We start from the raw sequence: 19,602 nt of genomic DNA on the forward strand, positions 1-19,602 counted from the left end.
TATGAATTCTTAAATGTCATGTATTTCATATAAGTAACATGTTATGTTGAATAATAAAAATAAAAATTAATTATTAAGTTACTTACTCATCTTTACGTTTACTAATTTACTTAATTTATATATGTCAATGCACATTATTTTAAAAATTCTTATTTCATCTAATTTAGTTATTTAATTTTTCAATAATTATTCTTTTTATTTGTTTAAAATTAAAAATATTGTTTTATAATAAATTTTTTTGAAAAAAAAAAGATTATTTGGATAATTAAAAAAAATAAGGCATAAAGATTAAAGAACAAGTCATAGTTTTTATCAGTGACATTGACGAGCTAAAAAATGATTTTTTTTAATTTAACTTACGATTATATTTTTTTTTTATAAATTGTTTATTTTTAAGTCAACTTATATATTTAATGTCAATGTCAATAAAATTAATAAAAATTAATTTTTTAAGTCAATAATTTATTTATCAAAATCGTAAGTTATTTCGTGCAAAGCACCGCTTCCACACTAGTTAAATTAATGGTAAACTTTTTGGTACGATGAAAAAAATATGGGCAATCTAAGCAATAGAAGGAGAAACAAAGGAACGTTCCAGATCCAAGAATGAATAGAATTATTGCAACACCCCCTTATCTTCGTATCAGCAATCATCAAACAAATATATTTTATCCAACCTCTACATAAAATATAGTATTTTCTATTTCTAGATAAAGATTAGTTATCAATTGTTACGTTCGTTTCTCAAGTTTAAACTCAAAATCTCTTTTTTAAATCTCTTTCGACGTTCCTTAATTTACCAACCACATTATCTATTAATTCTCTGATTTTAGTCCACTCTACCAGACTGCAATCCTATACATACGTATGTGATGTGTCATAAAAAATAGAGCTAAATTTTACTGAAATTGTAGGGGTATTATTATTAATCTGATCATTTACTGAGTCGTAAAAAAGGATCCCTCTTTCGACTAAATTCTATCTTACAAATTTTGAATCCCATTTTTACCTTAAAGAAGAATTGTTGAAGAGTTAATAACACTGACTGAAACAGCAAAGGAAACCATTAGGCTTGTTTTCTTCTTTTAGTCTCGGTGTATCGCCAGTGTCATCACGTTTTGCCATTAAGGAGCTTGTACCAGGTGACTCTGGTGGCAACACAGTGTTCTCAGAAGTGAATATTCTTGAAGGAATTGCAGGTTGAGGAGGTGAAACTGTGTAGAGATAATTTAAGAGCATTTGGATTATCTGGGTGAAGTTGGGTCGGGCATTTGCGTCCTCTTGCCAGCATGAAGTAAGAATTTCGGCCAATTCCTCAGGAAGATGGTCCGCACTCGGCCTAACATTCTAAAACCAAAACATACACTTCAACAATATTGCCCGGATATACTTTAAAAATAATAGTATATAAGGGTACGACACTAACACATGAAGTAACATTATTATCGATGACTATGTGTCGAAGTCAATGTCGTGTCTAGTGTCAGTGCTTCATAGATGACAACATGTAGGAAATAGGCATGATGTTTTTACCTTAAAGGCTGCAGCATATGCTGCTTGAAGGTTTGACATGCCTTCAAAAGGAACTTTGTTGTGCAAGAGCTCCCAAAACACGATTGCGAAGCTATAAGCATCGACTTTATGGTTATAATGCTTCTTCTCCCCTTGCCTCAATGTGACAGTACTATATAACTGCAATTGTTTCCGCACAATCAGTCTGAGAAGCTCATAAATATGAACATGCGGCACAAAAAGTACATCTATTCATCAATAAATATACCTCTGGAGCCATCCAACGGTATGTTCCCGTTTCGGCTGTCATCATCTCAGTTAAAGACTCTTCTCTTGCTAAACCAAAATCTGCTAGCTTCACTGTTTCATGGTCTTCAGTCAGTAGCAAGTTATCTGTATGAAAAGGAAAATAGATAATCTTCATATTCATCATTATGTTGGTATACAATTTAGTGAGTTCTACATCTAAGAAAAGGAAGCTTCAGTACAGAACAACTAATAGCAAGATCAGTAATAAATATTCATTTTGTATTGCCCGACAATGAAGAAGTGTTTTCACAAAACTATACGAAGTCATAAAGGAAATTTCCCCCCAAAGATTAGCTATAAACACAAATATGCAAGAATAAAAGTGTCCTCAAAGTTGTTTCATGTTTACTTTGACTGTTATATAGATCATAGATGAAACAATCACCTAAGAGAACACTTATTTCAAAATATACCGTAAAGATTTAGATTCTACCCAAAAGTGAGCATATGCAACCTTAAAAACTGTTTGTAAAAAATAATCAAAATCAGTTATCTAACTGAGTTTTAAACAAAAAGAAATCTGACTCAGGAACATGGATTATGAAATGCACATGTGGTTGATAGAGTGACATTTAATTCCACAAATGGCAGACAAGTAAGCATGTGACAAGGGACAGCCATGATTGAAGATGATACGTTTAAACCACAATAATGTCAATATTTTTTGGACTTCAAATTTGGATAGGGAGAGGATAATTAATCTGCAAGTATAATTACATTACAATTTAAAATATAAAATGAAAACAAAGACAGATTAGACAATACAAATTAGGCAAGGCCCATTTTTTTAATAAAAAGGACACATAGATTTATATTGGAGGAGGAGCCATAAAGCAGATAATAGAAAGGGGAATGTCATTAAGAAAACTGCTATTATACATTCATGAAATTTCACAGGAATGCAACACTAACGTAAAATACAGAGCATAAAAGCCTCCATTTACCGGATCTGACTTACAAAGGTTTCTTTTATATATAGGAAAGAAAACAAACCAGACTATTACCAGGTTTAAGATCACGGTGTATGATCCCATGAGAATGCAGGCATTCCATAGCACGTCCAATATCAAGCGCAAAACCAATGGCAACATGTGTATCCAAGCATTTGGGGCGCATGTTAAGCAAATACTTGCGCAGCGTTCCTCCTGATAACAGCTCAGTGACTATCACCATTACTGGCTCCATGCAGGCACCGATAAACTGCAGAGAAAGAGCGACAATATATACCATCTGTCAGCTGTTGCAAACTTGACACATGAAAGTAGTTCTTGTCGTATGACTAATCAATTTTTGATTCAATAACATATACAGCAAACACAAATTCTCACCTTCACCAAGTTCTTATGTTGCACTCTAGACAACATAGCCACCTCCCTCACAAAGCGACCTTCTCTCTTGACAATGTCTTCTGTAGTTTCTCCTTTATGTACAATTTTAATAGCAACAATCTGGTTTTTATATCTGAAAACAATAGAATCACTTAGATTACAAACTTAAAAAGTAATAATTCAATTAATAACATTTGTTATTCAAAAAATATAACAAATAACTACTTAGATCAGAGAAGCCCAATTCATTTACACTAGTGATTGTTGCAGAAAATGAACATTAATTAAGTTCAATTCAAACTTTAAAGTAACTATCTAGTATGCAGCCTAAGCAACACATAAGCTATAAAGTATCATTCTTTACAAATCAAACATACAACAATAAGGGATAAACTATTTAATTTACACAAACAAGAATAAAAAATCACAAATCTAGGGGCAAATAACACACACCACAAACAACACAATCCAATTGCTGATTAGGTAAAGATTAAAAATATAACATTTTTTAGAGCAAATAGAAAAATGGGGTTTGAATTTAAAAACTTACTTTCCCTCATAGACTTTAGCATGAGCACCTTCTCCAATCCGGGGCCCAACATAAAGATGCTTAGGATCAATAAGCCATTTAGGGTCAAAATTGAAGTCATCAACTGAGTAGAATCTAGCTCCAGATTCCATTTGTTTTTCTTTACATGAGGAAGTTAAGTATTGTTGAGCTTGGCAGAAAGTGAAATCAGAGAATTAGAAGGAAAAAAAGAACCCTAGAAGGAAAAGATTGGAAGGGTGGATGAGAATGGAAGAGGAAAAAATGGATATGGTGAGATGAAACAGAGAAGTAAAGTGGACATCCTCTGAAGTGTGGTCTGAAGGTCAGAACCACATCTCAAAAAAGGTTAGGCTCGAAGATCAAAACTGAAAAAAGATTGATGTTTTAACATTTTTCTTAGTTGAGAGACAAAAGCATGGAACCCACATGGTTGAAAGAGAGAGAGAAGCAAAGCCCAAAGCCCAAAAAGATATTTTGAAAATTCATGGGGAAAAGAGAAGAATCCCCGGAAAGGGGAACATGGAAAAGAACCAATCACCAATCTCTCTCTCTCTCTCTCCACTTACGAAATTTCTACTACTCAATGGAAAGAGCTTAAAGTTAAATGTGATAATTTATGGTTAAAAGGTTTTGTTGTTTTGGAATTTGGCAAAATAGTGTTAATAGTATTTCTGTTTGTCTGGATTTACTGTGTTAATGACAGAATTATAATTACTATGTAGTCAAAAGCTATATTTTAGAGCTTTTCAAATTTTGAGTGAAATTATGATATTATTGTTATTTTCTCGAATTTACTTTCAATTTAAATATATAGTTTATTTTGTATTTTAATATTAAATAAAGTATAATTTTTAATTTGTTTATTGTGATTTCGTCAATTTTATTGAAAATAAAAATAAAGTTTTTTGTCGTTAATTTTAGTTCAAATAACAAATATTAATGTTATTGAATTTTTAAACTCGAACTTCGTAGTTGTGTATAAGTTTCTAAAATAATTAAGATTTTAGTTCATTTATTTAATTAATAATGACTCATTCAACTTTCAATATAATTTTTTTAATTGTACTATTTAATTAATAATATTTGCATCACTTTTCATCCATTATACATTTATTATATTTGATAAAAACACAAATATTTAATAAAGATAATTTATTAAAAGTACTATTTTTCTTTTATTTATATAGATTTTTTTTTTAATATGTGTTAAATGGTCAAATGATTTATTTGGTTTGAAAGTAATTACTTTATGTAGTTTTATATATAAGAAGAAAATTCCAAAATTGCTGAGACCCATTTAATATGTTAGTTTTCAAAAATAAATTTTTAGATTAGCCTCGACCTTAAAGGTTTTCACACCAACTAAATAAACTTCATTTGCATATCTAAAAATATAAAAGAGTCTAAAAGATATTTAAGCAATAAATACACATCGAAATTTATAATTTTTTTCTTATATTCAAAAAAAAAAATCTTATATAAAGAATTTGAGATAGTAATAAGCGGTGTGCGCACGTAACAACACCCATGATCTGCATACAGAATCATAATTCACGAAAAGGGTTGAGTTGAGACTATGTAATGCATTATTCATTAATACTATTAACTAATCAATTGATTTAGAAGAAGAGAAAGGAATAGGATTAGAGTAACGTATAGAGTGAGAGAGGCATAAACAAATGAAAGACCACATGGAGACTGGACATGACAACATGGGACGACCTGCCACATAAGCTAAACAACCCACACGGACGATGGTTATTTAAACAATAATAATTGATTATCTTTGAGTTACTTTTTTCCTAATCAGGGTCATTGAGGTGAAAAATAAACTTAATTTGGACCCACGTGTATTGATTTCTTTATCAAAATTGCATTTATCCGTTTTTTTAATGAATGACCATGTTATTGTGATTTCTTTAACAAAATTGCATCTATCCCTCAATATATATATGACTGTGTGTTTTATTAATCAATGACCATGTTATTATAATAAAATTTAGATAAATGATTGTGTCAGACTCCACTAACAGAGTGAAAGGGTATTTTATTTTAAACTTTTAAAACTAGCGCAATCTCACCCATCGTGTTGAACCTTTCACACGTTAACAAAGACCATCACCACAACTTTAATTAAGTTGTAAAGTATATTAATTTGAAACTTTAAATTTACTAATATATACTCTTTTCACTCAATGACTCAAATCACCTTCCATTCAAATCACAACATGTGGCATGTATAATTGGTTTTGTTTATTTTACATTTTTTTAAATAAAACAATCATCAAATTTTAGACAATTATTTTTTGTGAGTGACATGCCCCTTGATTACATAAACTAATTACCAAAGCACCGAGCCCTTATGTTGGATATTGGGTGGAGAACAAAAGAGGAAGTGGCAGGAAGTGTTGTTTGGAACCAAGCATATACATTGTATCTGTAATCTACAATCTTCATCAGAAATGCAGGCTTGACATTTCTCAATAAGAGTTAGACAAATCTCACCTCATAGCTGCTGATCAAGATAAGCATCTTTGGGAGATTTGGGTAACATAGGAGATCCAACGGCAGTTCCAAGATACCCAACTACATTTCCAGAAACATTCTTCAACCAGGAGGTGCTTCGTGTTAACCAGCCACCCTCAACTTGTTCATGCATTTCTTGATTGCTTTTTCTTTCTTCTTCTACCAGCATATCAATCCACCTTTTGGCCATAAAAGTCTTGATGGCTTGGACCCCTTGATTTACAATCTCTACTGGTGGCAATTCAATAGGATTCTGTTCCAAGTTGAGCTTGGTCAAGTTATCAAGGCAACCAAATGTATCGGGAAGTGCATGGATCTGATTATTACTGAGATCCAATTCCCTGAGATTAGTCAATTCACCAAATGTCTCTGGAAGTTCTTTAAGATCAGTGAAATTACTGCTCAAGTTGAGAACTTCCAGATTAGTCAGTCTCCCAATTGCTATTGGGAGCCCGTGGAGCTCATTGAAGTGAGCATCCAAATAGCACAACGACTCCAACTCACAAATGGATGAGGGAAGAGATCGAATTTTGTTCAATTGAATCATGAGTTTCTTCAAGTTTGGTAGTTCATACCCAATGTTTGTTGGCAAGTATGACAGATTGTTAAAGCTTGCATCCAGCTCAACTAATGACCTGGCCATTCAATATAAAAGGGATTCAATCAAATTGATGAAAACATTTATAATTTGAAGAAGTTCCTAAATGACTTGAGCATTTATAATGTTTGGTTTAGGAAATTAGATGATATGTGCAGAAACAGAACATGGAATTGCTAGTGAGATATTTTACAATGTTGGCACACTTAAACTAGTTTTAAAAGTTATAAAAACACAAATAAAATGATAAAATATGAAATAGTGTTGTCATAAGACTTATAGTTGGATGAATTTAAATAAAAAAACAGTTATTCCTCATGCATGCACAAAAACGGCTCCCATTTTAACTAGTCTAGCAGATGCGTCACATGTATGCTTTCAAAATACTCAGATGAGACAATTCTTAAACATGTCAATGTCAGTGTCCAAAACAAATTCCCAACCACTAGTTATAGCAATTATTAGGTGATATCAAGTAACAACAACAGCAGCAACAACTACAACAAAATGTGTTGCTATTATGAATTTCTCACATACCTGCACTGACAAATGGTATCAGGAAGGGCAGTAAGTTTGTTTCCAGAAACATTGAGCAATTTCAACCTTTGCAGTAACCCAATTGAATCGGGCAGTGATTCCAAAAGATTTGAAGAGAGATTAAGCTCCTCCAGGTTTTCCAAGCGAGCTATTGAGTCAGGAATTGCCTATTTTGTTGCATGGAATATATCAATACATGTGGAATTACAAGAAAGACCATACCAACTAAGTAATTCAATTCAACACTACATCTGATATGATGTTAAAAATATCAATGGAGAACTAAGGATCACAAATATTCAAAATGAAACACAGATAAAAATTGTTGTATATAAAACTTTACGTGGTTGTCAATGGAGCTATCATGATTGTTCAGCAAATGTTTCATAAACTAAACCACAGAGAACTCAAACCATCCATCTTCTCTGCTGTTTAGAGTATGAAAACCAAGTTTAATAAGCAAATGGTTTAATTGCAGTTTTGGTCCTCCTCCTATTTTCACCAATTCGTGGAATTAGTCCCGTTATTTTAAAATTCGACAATTTCAGTTCCTCCCTCTGAATATTTGATTAAAAATTGATGATTTGACATATTTTAAAGAACGCGACATATGGTAGGACAGTGTTAAATGATTAATACTCATGAAATTGCAATAAAACACTCTAAAAACTTTAGTTTCAGTTTATGAAATTATTCATTTTTTAATTTGATTAATAACATATAAACAATTAATGCATCTAGTTGATTATACATTATGAATTAGTATGTCACATCATTTAAAATATGTCAAATCACCATTAATGAATTAAAAAATATGACAGAGGACCAAAACTATCGACTTTCAAAATAGGGAGACTAATTTCACAAATTGATAAAAATTAAGGGACCAAAACTGCAATTAATCCTAAGCATATCCATAACATATTTTCTATAATTTTGAAGACACATTAAGAGCCAAGCAAGACATATTCAAATTCCAAATCAAGCTCAATTCATATCATAAGCATAACTGAAAGTGATCTTAGTCTCATCTAACAAAACCTTTCTCTAAAGTGCACAAAATACATCTATCCACCTTTTAACTTTAGAAGCTCAAACACCAAACAAATAACCAAAAATTCAGGTGAATTTATGTATATTTAGATTTAGGTCATGTTTGGATGAACAACTTAATAAAACACTATAAGCACTTATTTTAGAAGTGTTTACTATTTAGGTATCATATCTTTTTTATAAGAAAAGGTAAAATAAAGTTAATGTGTTTTCATATAACCAATAAGTTGTTTTCATAAGTTATATAGTCTAGCTAATGGACATAAGCTTAAAAAGTTTAGGGACAAGTCATAAGCTATTTCTATTGGTTATCCCAAATAGTATCACAATTAATTATGTCAATGGTAAACTAAAATAAGTCAATCCAAAGGACACTTAATAATCAGTGTTAAGGACTGTACCAAAAGCTGATTAGCCGAAACGTCAAGCACAAGCAAACCAGGAACCCGACCAAAAGCTTCGGGCAAGAGCTTCAATTTCCGGTTAGAAAGGTCAATTCGTTCCATTCCTTTACCATACGCTTCCTGCAGAATACCCACAACCTCTTCATTCACCTCATCACCGCCTCCACCAACAACGTCGCCGTCGCCGTCACCGTCGCCGGCAGACTCGTACATTGTAACCAATCGTTTCTCAGAGTCCTTGAGAAGCTTCTCGTAAGCCTCATGCATCTCATCCAACTGCAACAGCGATTTCCAAACGCGCTTCTCCTTCTCAGCCTCTTCCCTGCACTGCTTCTCCTTCTCCGCTTGGTGGGCCCGCCATCCATGAATCTCGATCTCCGGGGGCCTAGCAAGCAGTACGATTCCTTCCAGCTGGCGTGAGAGTTGGGCTTCAATTTGAAGTAGCTTGGCCTTTGCGTGGTCCACTTCCTCGTGAGTGGGGCGGTGGCCGATTAGGTTAAGAACGGAACGGGCCTGACATACATCAGAGATGGCCCGGCCCATTGAGGCAAGAAGTTGGGGGTCGGTTAGGTTTGGCATTTGAGAAACGATTTGGGAGTGTGGAGGAGAGTGTGGCTGTTCGATGTCGAATAATTCGATATCAGTGGGAGTAGGGGTTTTGGAAGTTAAGGATGGGAGGCGGGACATGACGTAGGAGAGAATCGGGAAGGTTCGTGGGTTGGGATCCATGGTTGAAATGAGAGAGAGATATGAATTGATAATTGAGTATTATATAGATTAGATTGAGTGTACCGTTCAGTTGAGAGTATCGCTTTTCTTTTGTTTTCTTCTTTGCTTCTGCTACAGCTACGAGAGCCGGAGAGGACAACATCTTCTCAACAATTATCAATTACTTTTAGTTAATTTAATAATTACTTGGATTAGGTTATCATTTTAATAAAAGAAAGTATCATCATATTTTAAGTAATATATTCACGATGTAAAAAATATTAATAAATAATTTTAATTTACTTCTATCAAAGCTATAGATATAGTCTTCTATATTCTATATGTTTGGTTTACATGTAATAACATTAAAAAGTTTTTGCACCGTATACTCATTAAACATACGATATTTATTAAAATTAGTTAGGTAAATTGAGTTTTATAGAATAATAATATAGATAATCATTAAAATAAAATATGACAAGATTCTCTTTTATTAAGTTTATAAGAGGTATATTGTTGTTCTAATATTTTTTTTTTACCTAGTTAAAATATAAGAATAATTGTTTTAATAATTTCTTAACTTAATTTAAAATAATATTTTATTTTATTTCTTTTTTTAGTTATGAATTTGATGAAATTTGATTTTATATTAAAGATGATAATTAATTTTATAAGTTTTGTTTGAAAATTTTGATGAATTTTTGCAAAAAAAGATAACATTGTTCACATTTTAAAACATAAAGATCAAATTATTACTTAAAATTAAATAAAGAACCAAATTGAAAAAAAAATAATTAGAGTGTTATTTGAAATTAAATTAAGAGATCGCAGTAGGAATTATGCTTAAATTATAATGTTGAATACTTAAATATTTTATACAATGATTTAGATATCACTCAGTTTCTTGGTCTGGAAACACAGGAAACATAAAATTTTATCATATATCCCATATTTATATTTCTACCTCATATTTTAATAAAAAATCAATTTTATTATTTTTTATGTTTTGTGTTCCAAAAAACTTGGAAAAAATTTAAGTATGAAATTAAATTAAAGTTTCAATTTATGAAATTATTCATTTTTTTATTTGATTAATAACTTATAAACAATTAATGCATCTACTTGATTAATAACTTATGGATTTTTTTGAAAACCCTCTAAAAAATTTAGTTTCAATTTATGAAATTATTCATAGTTTAAAAAAATCAATTATTTATATTTAAAATCGATTATTTTTACAAAATAAAAGTTCAATAAAAAAAATATACAGAGAATTATTTTCTCTTGTGATTAAAATTGAACATGTTCAATTGCTTATAATAACTTGTGATTAAAATAGATTTATTACTAGTTCAATAATTTGTTTATTACTAATTTTTTCGATTTAATTTAATAATTACTGCACCGTAATGAAATCATAAATAATATAAATACTTGAAAGTTTGCTTATAATATCGAAATGGACACCACCTCCACAAGATTTAGTAAATTTAAAATATCTAATGAATTTAATATATTAATTTTTGTCTTGAACATTTCTAATTAAGTTAAGTTTGAGCAATATATAAATCTCAATATCATTTTCAACGTATCATACTAATGTAACATTTAAAAAAAAATTCATCATTTAAGAATCATTAATTTAAGAAATTATATTTAAATTATTTAGTCTATCATATTTTAATCTTTTTTAATAAATATTAAATATATTAATTCATTAACTAATTCTCATATAATATGGTTGGTTAGTAATAAGCAATTGATTAAATTAAATTAATAATAAATTGTTGGAAAAAACGTTGTCTAAAGATGGAAGGTCGGTAGAATGATGACAAAATCAAAATTATTTTGGAATTTTGGGGATTTAACATTTTTAAGAGTTGACCGGATAAAAATTAAATCTAAATATAAAACATAAATAGTTATACAACCGATTAATAAATAAATTAAATTATAATTATATTATTTTAACCAAATATTTAAATAAATTTATATTTAATTTTAAATTTGAACCTCATAATGAGATATTTTGCACAATCCTAATCCTAACCTCAAAAAGACAATAAACTTTGGGAAGATGGTGCTAAGTTTTGAACATTGATCAATAGATTTCATATCTGATAACAACGTGCATGCTTCTATTAAATGCAAATCGAAGTAGTGATAACAACATGCATGCTTCTATTAAATGCAAATCGAAGTAGTTTAGGACTCTGACACTTAAGATACAGAGTGCACGATGCATATATAGTTTTTGGTCAGATAATACGAATATAGTTTGTGACGTGTATATCAATACTAGAGATAAATATCTCTTTTGCACAAATTTACTTATATTTAATTAGATTTATTATTTGAGTTAAACTTAAAATTAGTTATAGTAATTTTTCTAATAGAAATTAAATAAAAATGGTTGTACTAAATTCAGGGTTTAATCAAATATTATGATATAATTTATCAAATAATGTATTTCAAAATATAATATTATATATTCAATATATATAAAAATAGTTTTCTTCATATTTTAAAAATATTAGTAATAATGATAATTATCTTTTTTTATTTTTGAAAATGTTTATTTATCCTTTGATGAAACTGATTAATTATTGAAAATACAATATAATAAACTGAAAACTATGTTTGAATTTATTAACAATTAAATGTAGAATTTTAAATATATTTATAAGATAGAATACTCTTTAGAGTCATTCATATTTCTAATCTACAATATTTTAATATAAAAAATATTATGTTTTTTTTTATAGTTTATTTATCGTCTTTTTACTCTTTCAACATTCTGAAATTTTATTTAATTGAGATATTAAACTCTAAAAAGTTTAATAAACAAACTACTATTTTAAATCATAAACTTATAAATTTACGAATATCAAATTATTTAATGTCGGTCAAAAAATTTCATCAATCCAATAACAATTAAATGCATATGTTTATGTTATATTAAGTAACACTTAATTTGTTTGCATGTTTTATCTCGATTGAAAAGTTATATTTTTATGTGTTACACACGAGAAGTCAAATACACATAATTATGTGTTAATCACGAGAAGTCAAATACACATAATAAATAAATAAATTTATTAATTGATATTATAAAATATTTTAATTTTTAATATCATAAAAAATAATTTATTCGTGTTTATTTATAAGATCACGTGGTAACTATTTATTAATTTTTTTTATAAAAATGACTTAGACGTTTTAATTATCTCTAACTTTACGAGAATTAAATTAAATAAAAAAATTACATAAATAAAATCAAAAAATATATATTTACAAAACTATCAATATATTTAAATTTTAAATACACAACCTTTTGCAATTTTTTCTTGTCCTTTTTAAAAAGTTAGTTTACTTTTACAATTGTATTAATTATTTTTATAAACTTATTCTTAATTGTATTACATCTTTTTCTGCATTTATAATAAATTCTACAATAAATCCATAAAAAAATAGTATAAGTCAAATTTAATCTTTTTTTTATATATTAATCTTTTTTTTTCTCAGAATTACATTTAGTATTGTATTAGCCATGTATTTTATTAGCCATGATTATATATCGAAGAAAAAAAATTTATTCTATATTTGAGATTATTTCTTTTCACCTAATCCAATTTACAAGTTTTTTAATCTTCCCAATAGTACAATATATTCATTCATTCAATCATCCTTTACCCATGCGAGTTATGTGACATCAATAAAATCTCTTTCTGAACCAGTTCAAATATTTCCTTCAGTCGTATGTTAAACTTAGCAGTTATGTTCCGGTTGATCCTTTGCTGAAACTTAGAGCTCCTATGCCACTTGATGCCAATGTATACATCACACTTGCAAGCACATTCACCAAGAACTGATTTCTCAATTTCGTACCTAAAATGAATCTGCAGAAAAATATCAGATTATATTCTCTTCCATAAAACAACATGAACCAAATTTATTTATGACAAAAAATACAATAAGACTGAGTTTCAAGTTTAGCATACACGAAAATGATCAGCAAATGGTACACCGTTAAGGACCATAACTTCATTCACAATCCATCCTCCAGTGTTTGTATTTGGAAATTTTTGTTGTGTGCTTGTGACATCAAAAACCGACACGTGTCGATTAAATTGGTAAGAAACGTGCCTTTCGAGAACATCAGGTTTTACTGGTTCCCAAGATGTAGTGTCATAGTTCATACACCCGGTTCTCTTCATAATCTTATGCTCTAGGTTTCCTCCATAAAAAATTTCCATCACCGATGTCATCTGTGCAAGAATAACAAAATGAATTAAAGAAAGAGTTAATATGAATATATAGTACTATGTAGAAAAGAATATTCATGCTAAATCATCAAGGAAGTTTTCTATGCCATGTCTTATTCTGCTTAATTTCCTATACTAATTTAACAAAATACAATGTTGACTTGCTGAATTCAAGAGGTATAAAACAAAGAAGATAATTTTGATCAATTTTTACAGTATACTTTGTTTTTACTCAAAAAGTAAATAATTATTCATAACATAATCTAATCATGCATTGTCAAATCACCAAGGTTTCACTATTACAACAATGTCCTATTAAAAATGTAAAAAAAAAATCACTTTTCACTCAAAGTGGATCAAATTGAAGTCATAACTCAATACCTCAAGTGATTGGAAAGGGTTTTCAACTTGATAGTTAAATAGGAACACATTTTCTCATGTTTATATCATAAGGAAGCAACACTTGGAAAAGGTGAGAGTGAATTTTATCTTCATGGTGATTGATTGGTTACCTTAATTGGTAGTTCAGCAGAGTAAATCTTGGACATTTTTGCTTCATCCTCTAGGATAGATCCAGAGTCTTCAGGTATTACCAGGACTTCTTGTTCTTCATGCTCTTCTGTAATTTGTTCTTTCTGATAGGGGTTCAATATTCGTGCTCTCCATAAACCTATTATTGTTCTTTTGTAGAAACAAAATGTGTTATCAGCTGAATGTGAATATATAATCAACTCATTGGATAAGTTTAGAAGCATATGTGTGCTCACTAATAATACCTTGAGGCAGCACCGAATGAAACAAATGACTGAAAATGAAACCTAAGCCTTCCTTCTTCGTCTTGCACCTTGGCACCATGCCTTGCATCAATACCTCGTCCGCTTCGAAGAATTATGACCAATGTAGGGCTTCCTATTGATGCCAATGATGGAGGAAGCACTTGAATGTTTTCAATATCTTCCCAAAGGAAGAAAAATTTGGTTTTATGTCCAAATAAATTGGCATAAAATCCCAGAATCCTTGCCGAAAGAAATAGCCGACCCTGCATCAGAAGGTATGCTCATTTAGTTTATGAAAGTCATAACTTCATATTATTTGTTAGTTTATAATGACTTTTTAATAATTCTCCACTTTGAAGCATTATATTGTCTAAAAGTATTTATCACAAGTACGTGCTTAAAATTTGTGAATCACATGTACTACCTGTAAAGGCATTTTTCTCTTCAGATAACATGTGAAATCATTGATTAGAAATTCTTCTGTTGGCAACCCAAATAATTTCTGGAATGTAGAATTTCTGTGAGGTGATTGAATATTCAACTGTCATGCAACCGCAAATAGTTAGAAACATTAAATAGTAAACTTCTAAATTTTATGAGTCTATTACTACTAATTGTTCCAAGAGATGTTCACATATTCAATATATATGCATGTTATGAATAACATAAGTATCTATCTTGGGACATGGGGAATATTGTGCTTACCTTTTTTCCTACTTCCTTTTCCTTCTTCTCCAAATAATCCTTGATAGTTTCAACCCCTTTATTATTGTCCAAGAAAATTCTCAAATGCAACTTCGATTGAGCAGACTGGGCGAGCTTTCCTTCAAGGATGACCCACATGTCTGCCAATTCGGTTGACGTGTGCTTCAAGAAATTGATCTCAGCATGTCCAAGTGAAACATCCTGGTCAAATGGACCATCAAAATCAAAAACTTCAACATCTAAAACTGATGGCGGTTCTTCCATAGCATCAAACTCTAATATCTCTGCATATATTAGTATAAAAACCAATAGAGAATATAAGTAAAGAAACATTCATATCAAAACAATTAATTTGTTTGCAAATAAGTATCAATTCATAAGGCCAAACCATTCCATTGAGGATCTGATGTCTCAAGCTTGACAGAGCTTGACCTTGTTTGTCCATTACAGGTGAAAACCACATAGGGATCTGACAACCCCACTGACTCTAATGAAGCCAGGTCAACCCCTTCAATTAAAGCTACAGTAAGAACCCATCCATCACCATGTGCTTTCAGGCCATGGTCAGTGCCTATTAGAAGAGAATGAAGTCAAACTTAAACGCTTACTTGACGAATTTACATCACAAAACTAAATGAGCTTAACCATTATTCTTAATCTATGTGCAATTGTAATCAATTGCTTTTGTTTATAATTGAGTCCCAATCCTGAGGGAGTATAATAATAGTAGGTTCAAGTAACATGCTTACCCATTTGAAATCTAGCTTGCACAAAGTGAGACACCATATCATAAACACGCTGCAACTGGATAATTAAAATTCCACTTGTAACTAATTCTCCAAAACTATCTGGAAGTTCAATCCCTCTAAATTCCAAGCCCTGAGGTTGATTTGGACCACATTTTAAAATATGAAACAACACATACAACAACATAAAAATTGTGGAAACTACGGTAAAATTCCAAAAGTATGTGATTGCCTGCCACCAATTCATCTGGCTTTCTGTCTGCAAAGTTGCCAACAAATGTTCTTTGTTCATTAAATCCGTCTTATCTACCACCTTGAAACTCCGACCAAGTAAGTCGGAAAACTGGTCAAAACTCTCCTTCAAACCTTGTTTAGCCCCACTCTCTATCACACCTTTCATCATTGTGCTTTGTAGGAAAACAATTCCCCATGACACCACAAGATTTGAGGATTCATCTTCAGAAGACACATCTCCTCCAGGCATTATCTTGTAAAGTAATTCAACCCGAAATGATTTCCCGTATGGAACCTCGGGGGTGCATACACTAACAAGTACAGCATATTCATCTTTAGTCACTTTAATATAGGTTTGCTCCTCAGTGGCATTAACAGCCTTAACTAATTTTGAAGCAGCTTTTGTATACGAAACAATTCTAGTCAAACAAGACATGTCTTCATCTTTCCAGGACCAAGCTCCCTCTTGCAAATTTGTTGTTCCTTGTAGTTCTGCTAAATCTTTCCTAAACTGCGAATTTGGCGCAAAAAGTACTATATTAAGATTGTATGGTGATACTGCATAAATCTTATCTACAAGAATACCACCCTGCAAATTTTCAGGACTTTCTGGTTGGCTATCTCTTGACTCCATTACTGCAATGCCTTCTTCAAAACTACAAGGGGGTGAATTTTCCTGTACACTGTTACTATCTTCATAATCAGATAATGAATTGGAAGTTTCTGAACAATCCGCAGATTTTGAGTTTCCTTCTTTCTTATTTAGAATCCTATTAAGACGATTAGTAATAACCTTCAACAAGTGTTTGCCTTCTCCCATTTTACGAGAAAGTGGTTGAGATGAAATGTGAATACCTTCTAAGTCTCTTGAGTTCTCAATTGCAATATCTGAGTTTGGAGAATGCTTATGATTCATAAAAGAATTAGCATTGCCCTTGCAATGAAGGGAAATTGTGAGGAGAATCTTCCCTGATTATACAACACAAGCCATTGAAATAGAAAATCAGTTTGGTATGTTAAACCACAGTACATGAAACATAAAAGAAATTAAAAACTGTGGTTAAACCTTCAAGGAAACCAACTCGAAATTAGTTCTAGATTTGATTAGACAATAAACTCATTAAAACTTGATTTATGAACAAAATAAGTCCAGGTTGAGCTGAAAATTGAGTTCATTAAATTAATGAGTTGAGCTCAAGTTATTGAGCTCAAATGCTAAGGATGCAAAATGCAGCACCAACTCATGATTTGGATACATTATACTACTGAACAGGATTCGGTGCAGTTACTTAAAAATATTTGCATTTACGTAGTTAGACATCAATGATTGATTCCAAATTTAATCTTGGCATTTTAAATTATAAAATGTAAATTAAAATCTGCATCTATTAGAATTGTCCAATCGAAACCAGATGATCACCAATTTTCTGACTGTATGACTGCATGAATTCCCCGATCGCAGTGAATCCAATTTCTTATATATTTCAAGACATTAAATGTTGAAATAATGTTATCTAATTGATGTTCTCAAGTCTCAATATACAACAGGGAAAATAATGTTATCCAGTTTCATCAGTTTCATCATTGTGCAATCAATTATAACAGGGAAAATAAAAAAAAATTCTTCTAATTGATGCTCTCAAGTCTCAATATATATGATGAGAAATTTCCGAAACAGTATTTGAAATTCAGAAGCAGCACAATATCGTTATCGCATAAATACAACATGATCACTCAATAGAAGTAACCAATTAAGATAACAATTGAACAAACCACAAAATGTGTTGACAAATTTGGCACTCTTGTTAGGGCATTGAAGGGAGAACCAAGTGGGCGGCAAAATTTCCTTATCCTGAAAAGCAATTACCGGAATCCGAACCTGACCAACAAAATCCACTAAACCAGAACCGTTGATCACCTTTGATTCATCGCTGTGATTAACAACAGTGATAACAAGCACTTCCTCGGAAATATCGTTCACCTTGAAAACAAACTCTTCGTTCCAAATGGGGCTGAACGTGTTTTTCAATATCCTTGTTTTGAACTTTAACTTGCCAAGTTTAAGCTTCACACGAGAGTTTTTAACTGGCAATTCTTTGGCTTCTAATACACACACGTATAACTTCTTCACCATAGCTAGCTTATAAAGCAAAAGCGGTGTGGTGTAGCATTTTGAAGAAGAGTAAAACGGTGCGAACGGGTTTTACTTAAAAGTGTGAGAAGAACACGTGGAGGTTGAAGGAAATGACACGTGGAGTGGAGGGTGACAAAGCAGAGGAATTTAATTGAATCAGAAGTTTGCTTGATTTGTCATTGATAGGTTTCTTGAGTCAGAAATCATGACTTGTTGTCACTGGCTAGCTTTGGTCGTTACTTTGAATTGTGTTCTCGTGTGGCTTTGTGTGTTTGCTGCAATAGGAATAACGGTGCCAAGAGGATTTTCACTTTTCAATGGGAAACTTAAATAAAATGGAAATAACGTTAGCATCACCAATAGGATAACTATTGCCGCGATATTTAAATTAATAATTATAGTAATTGTTAATCGTTATCGTCGTGTGATTAAAGTAAACAAAGATGGCGGTGAGAGATAGCTTTTGCAGGCGAACAATTAACATTCTTCTACCTTGAATACAAGCCAATGCAAACTCATAGCATGGTCACACTTTTATATACAAATAAATGTTTTAAAAATAGGGTAAGTCTAATTAACTAACAAGAGTAATGAGCCAATTGATTAATAGTTTTTATTAAAAAGTTATATTTATTTGAATTGGAATGAAAAAGATAATTCAATCATTGAAAAATTTCTAAAAATATCCGACAACTATAAAATAACACAAAACATTTCACTTAAAATAAAATTAAATGCATGGAAACACTTTTTTTCTTTAATTAAATATGTATATGATTATTTGTAAAAAAAAATACATAATAATGGTTGTTCAATTTACATAAATTATTACATAAGATTACATGTCTTCTTTACAAATACATCTTCTTAACTTATAATGTTGATTGAATCTTGAGCAATTTGTTGCGTCATTTATATGCAATCGCTAACACTAATTTTCACATCTTACACTTACAGTTGTTATACGTATACTACCGAATTTCGATTCAATATTAACTATATAATTTCGCACATACATGTTAGTTTTGTATATTTACGGTCATAAATGAAATAATTATCAATACATTTATTACAAACCTTTATAACAAATGACACCCGCTTATGAACATCCTTCAGAAAAAAATATAGAAAATATCCATTTTTAAAAATAAAAAATAAAAAGATTTAAAAATTAATTTTTTTTTTTGGGAAAACTTTTAAGAAAAACATTTATTTTC

General features: G+C 30.6%; 3 protein-coding genes across 4 annotated transcripts; all 3 read right to left on the reverse strand.

Moving 5' to 3' along the window:
- Positions 1-897: 897 nt before the first annotated feature.
- LOC101510061 (serine/threonine-protein kinase STY13) lies at positions 898-4,281 on the reverse strand. Its single transcript, XM_004501817.4, has 6 exons — positions 3,700-4,281; positions 3,150-3,282; positions 2,826-3,021; positions 1,781-1,905; positions 1,534-1,692; positions 898-1,347 (listed from the first exon to the last, which is right to left on the reverse strand). The coding sequence occupies exons 1-6, from the start codon at positions 3,828-3,830 to the stop codon at positions 1,033-1,035; spliced, it is 1,059 nt and encodes a 352-aa protein (XP_004501874.1). The 5' UTR covers positions 3,831-4,281; the 3' UTR covers positions 898-1,032.
- A 1,614-nt stretch (positions 4,282-5,895) lies between these two features.
- On the reverse strand, positions 5,896-9,688 carry LOC105852204 (plant intracellular Ras-group-related LRR protein 9-like). Its single transcript, XM_012716302.3, has 3 exons — positions 8,815-9,688; positions 7,361-7,527; positions 5,896-6,860 (listed from the first exon to the last, which is right to left on the reverse strand). Exons 1-3 carry the CDS (start codon positions 9,544-9,546, stop codon positions 6,206-6,208), a joined length of 1,554 nt encoding a protein of 517 aa, XP_012571756.1. The 5' UTR covers positions 9,547-9,688; the 3' UTR covers positions 5,896-6,205.
- A 3,332-nt stretch (positions 9,689-13,020) lies between these two features.
- On the reverse strand, positions 13,021-18,774 carry LOC101510390 (C2 and GRAM domain-containing protein At5g50170). Of its 2 annotated transcripts, XM_027334535.2 has the most exons (10): positions 18,025-18,774; positions 16,250-17,220; positions 16,021-16,150; positions 15,660-15,842; positions 15,272-15,555; positions 14,991-15,107; positions 14,567-14,829; positions 14,303-14,471; positions 13,527-13,793; positions 13,021-13,424 (listed from the first exon to the last, which is right to left on the reverse strand). In XM_027334535.2, exons 1-10 carry the CDS (start codon positions 18,383-18,385, stop codon positions 13,215-13,217), a joined length of 2,955 nt encoding a protein of 984 aa, XP_027190336.1. In that variant the 5' UTR covers positions 18,386-18,774; the 3' UTR covers positions 13,021-13,214. The 2 variants fall into 2 exon arrangements, with proteins under 2 accessions (XP_027190336.1, XP_012571755.1); XM_012716301.3 differs by having other exon boundaries at positions 16,021-17,220.
- Positions 18,775-19,602: the final 828 nt, after the last annotated feature.

Source organism: Cicer arietinum, chromosome 5 (genome assembly GCF_000331145.2).
Source record: "Cicer arietinum cultivar CDC Frontier isolate Library 1 chromosome 5, Cicar.CDCFrontier_v2.0, whole genome shotgun sequence".
In the NCBI taxonomy this organism is placed as follows: domain Eukaryota; kingdom Viridiplantae; phylum Streptophyta; class Magnoliopsida; order Fabales; family Fabaceae; genus Cicer; species Cicer arietinum.

Excerpts from the sequence above, each read along its gene's own strand:
- LOC101510390 (XM_012716301.3), bottom strand. The coding sequence starts at position 18,385 with ATGGTGAAGAAGTTATACGTGTGTGTATTAGAAGCCAAAGAATTGCCA. Across the intron at positions 15,843-16,020 it reads GCAAGCTAGATTTCAAATGG|GCACTGACCATGGCCTGAAA; the intron begins GTAAGCATGTTA and ends CTCTTCTAATAG. Across the intron at positions 13,794-14,302 it reads CTGCTGAACTACCAATTAAG|ATGACATCGGTGATGGAAAT; the intron begins GTAACCAATCAA and ends ATTCTTGCACAG.
- LOC105852204 (XM_012716302.3), bottom strand. The coding sequence starts at position 9,546 with ATGGATCCCAACCCACGAACCTTCCCGATTCTCTCCTACGTCATGTCC. Across the intron at positions 7,528-8,814 it reads TTTCGGCTAATCAGCTTTTG|GCAATTCCTGACTCAATAGC; the intron begins GTACAGTCCTTA and ends GCAACAAAATAG. Across the intron at positions 6,861-7,360 it reads GATACCATTTGTCAGTGCAG|GTCATTAGTTGAGCTGGATG; the intron begins GTATGTGAGAAA and ends TTGAATGGCCAG.
- LOC101510061 (XM_004501817.4), bottom strand. The coding sequence starts at position 3,830 with ATGGAATCTGGAGCTAGATTCTACTCAGTTGATGACTTCAATTTTGAC. Across the intron at positions 3,022-3,149 it reads AACATAAGAACTTGGTGAAG|TTTATCGGTGCCTGCATGGA; the intron begins GTGAGAATTTGT and ends CTTTCTCTGCAG. Across the intron at positions 1,348-1,533 it reads CATATGCTGCAGCCTTTAAG|AATGTTAGGCCGAGTGCGGA; the intron begins GTAAAAACATCA and ends TTTTGGTTTTAG.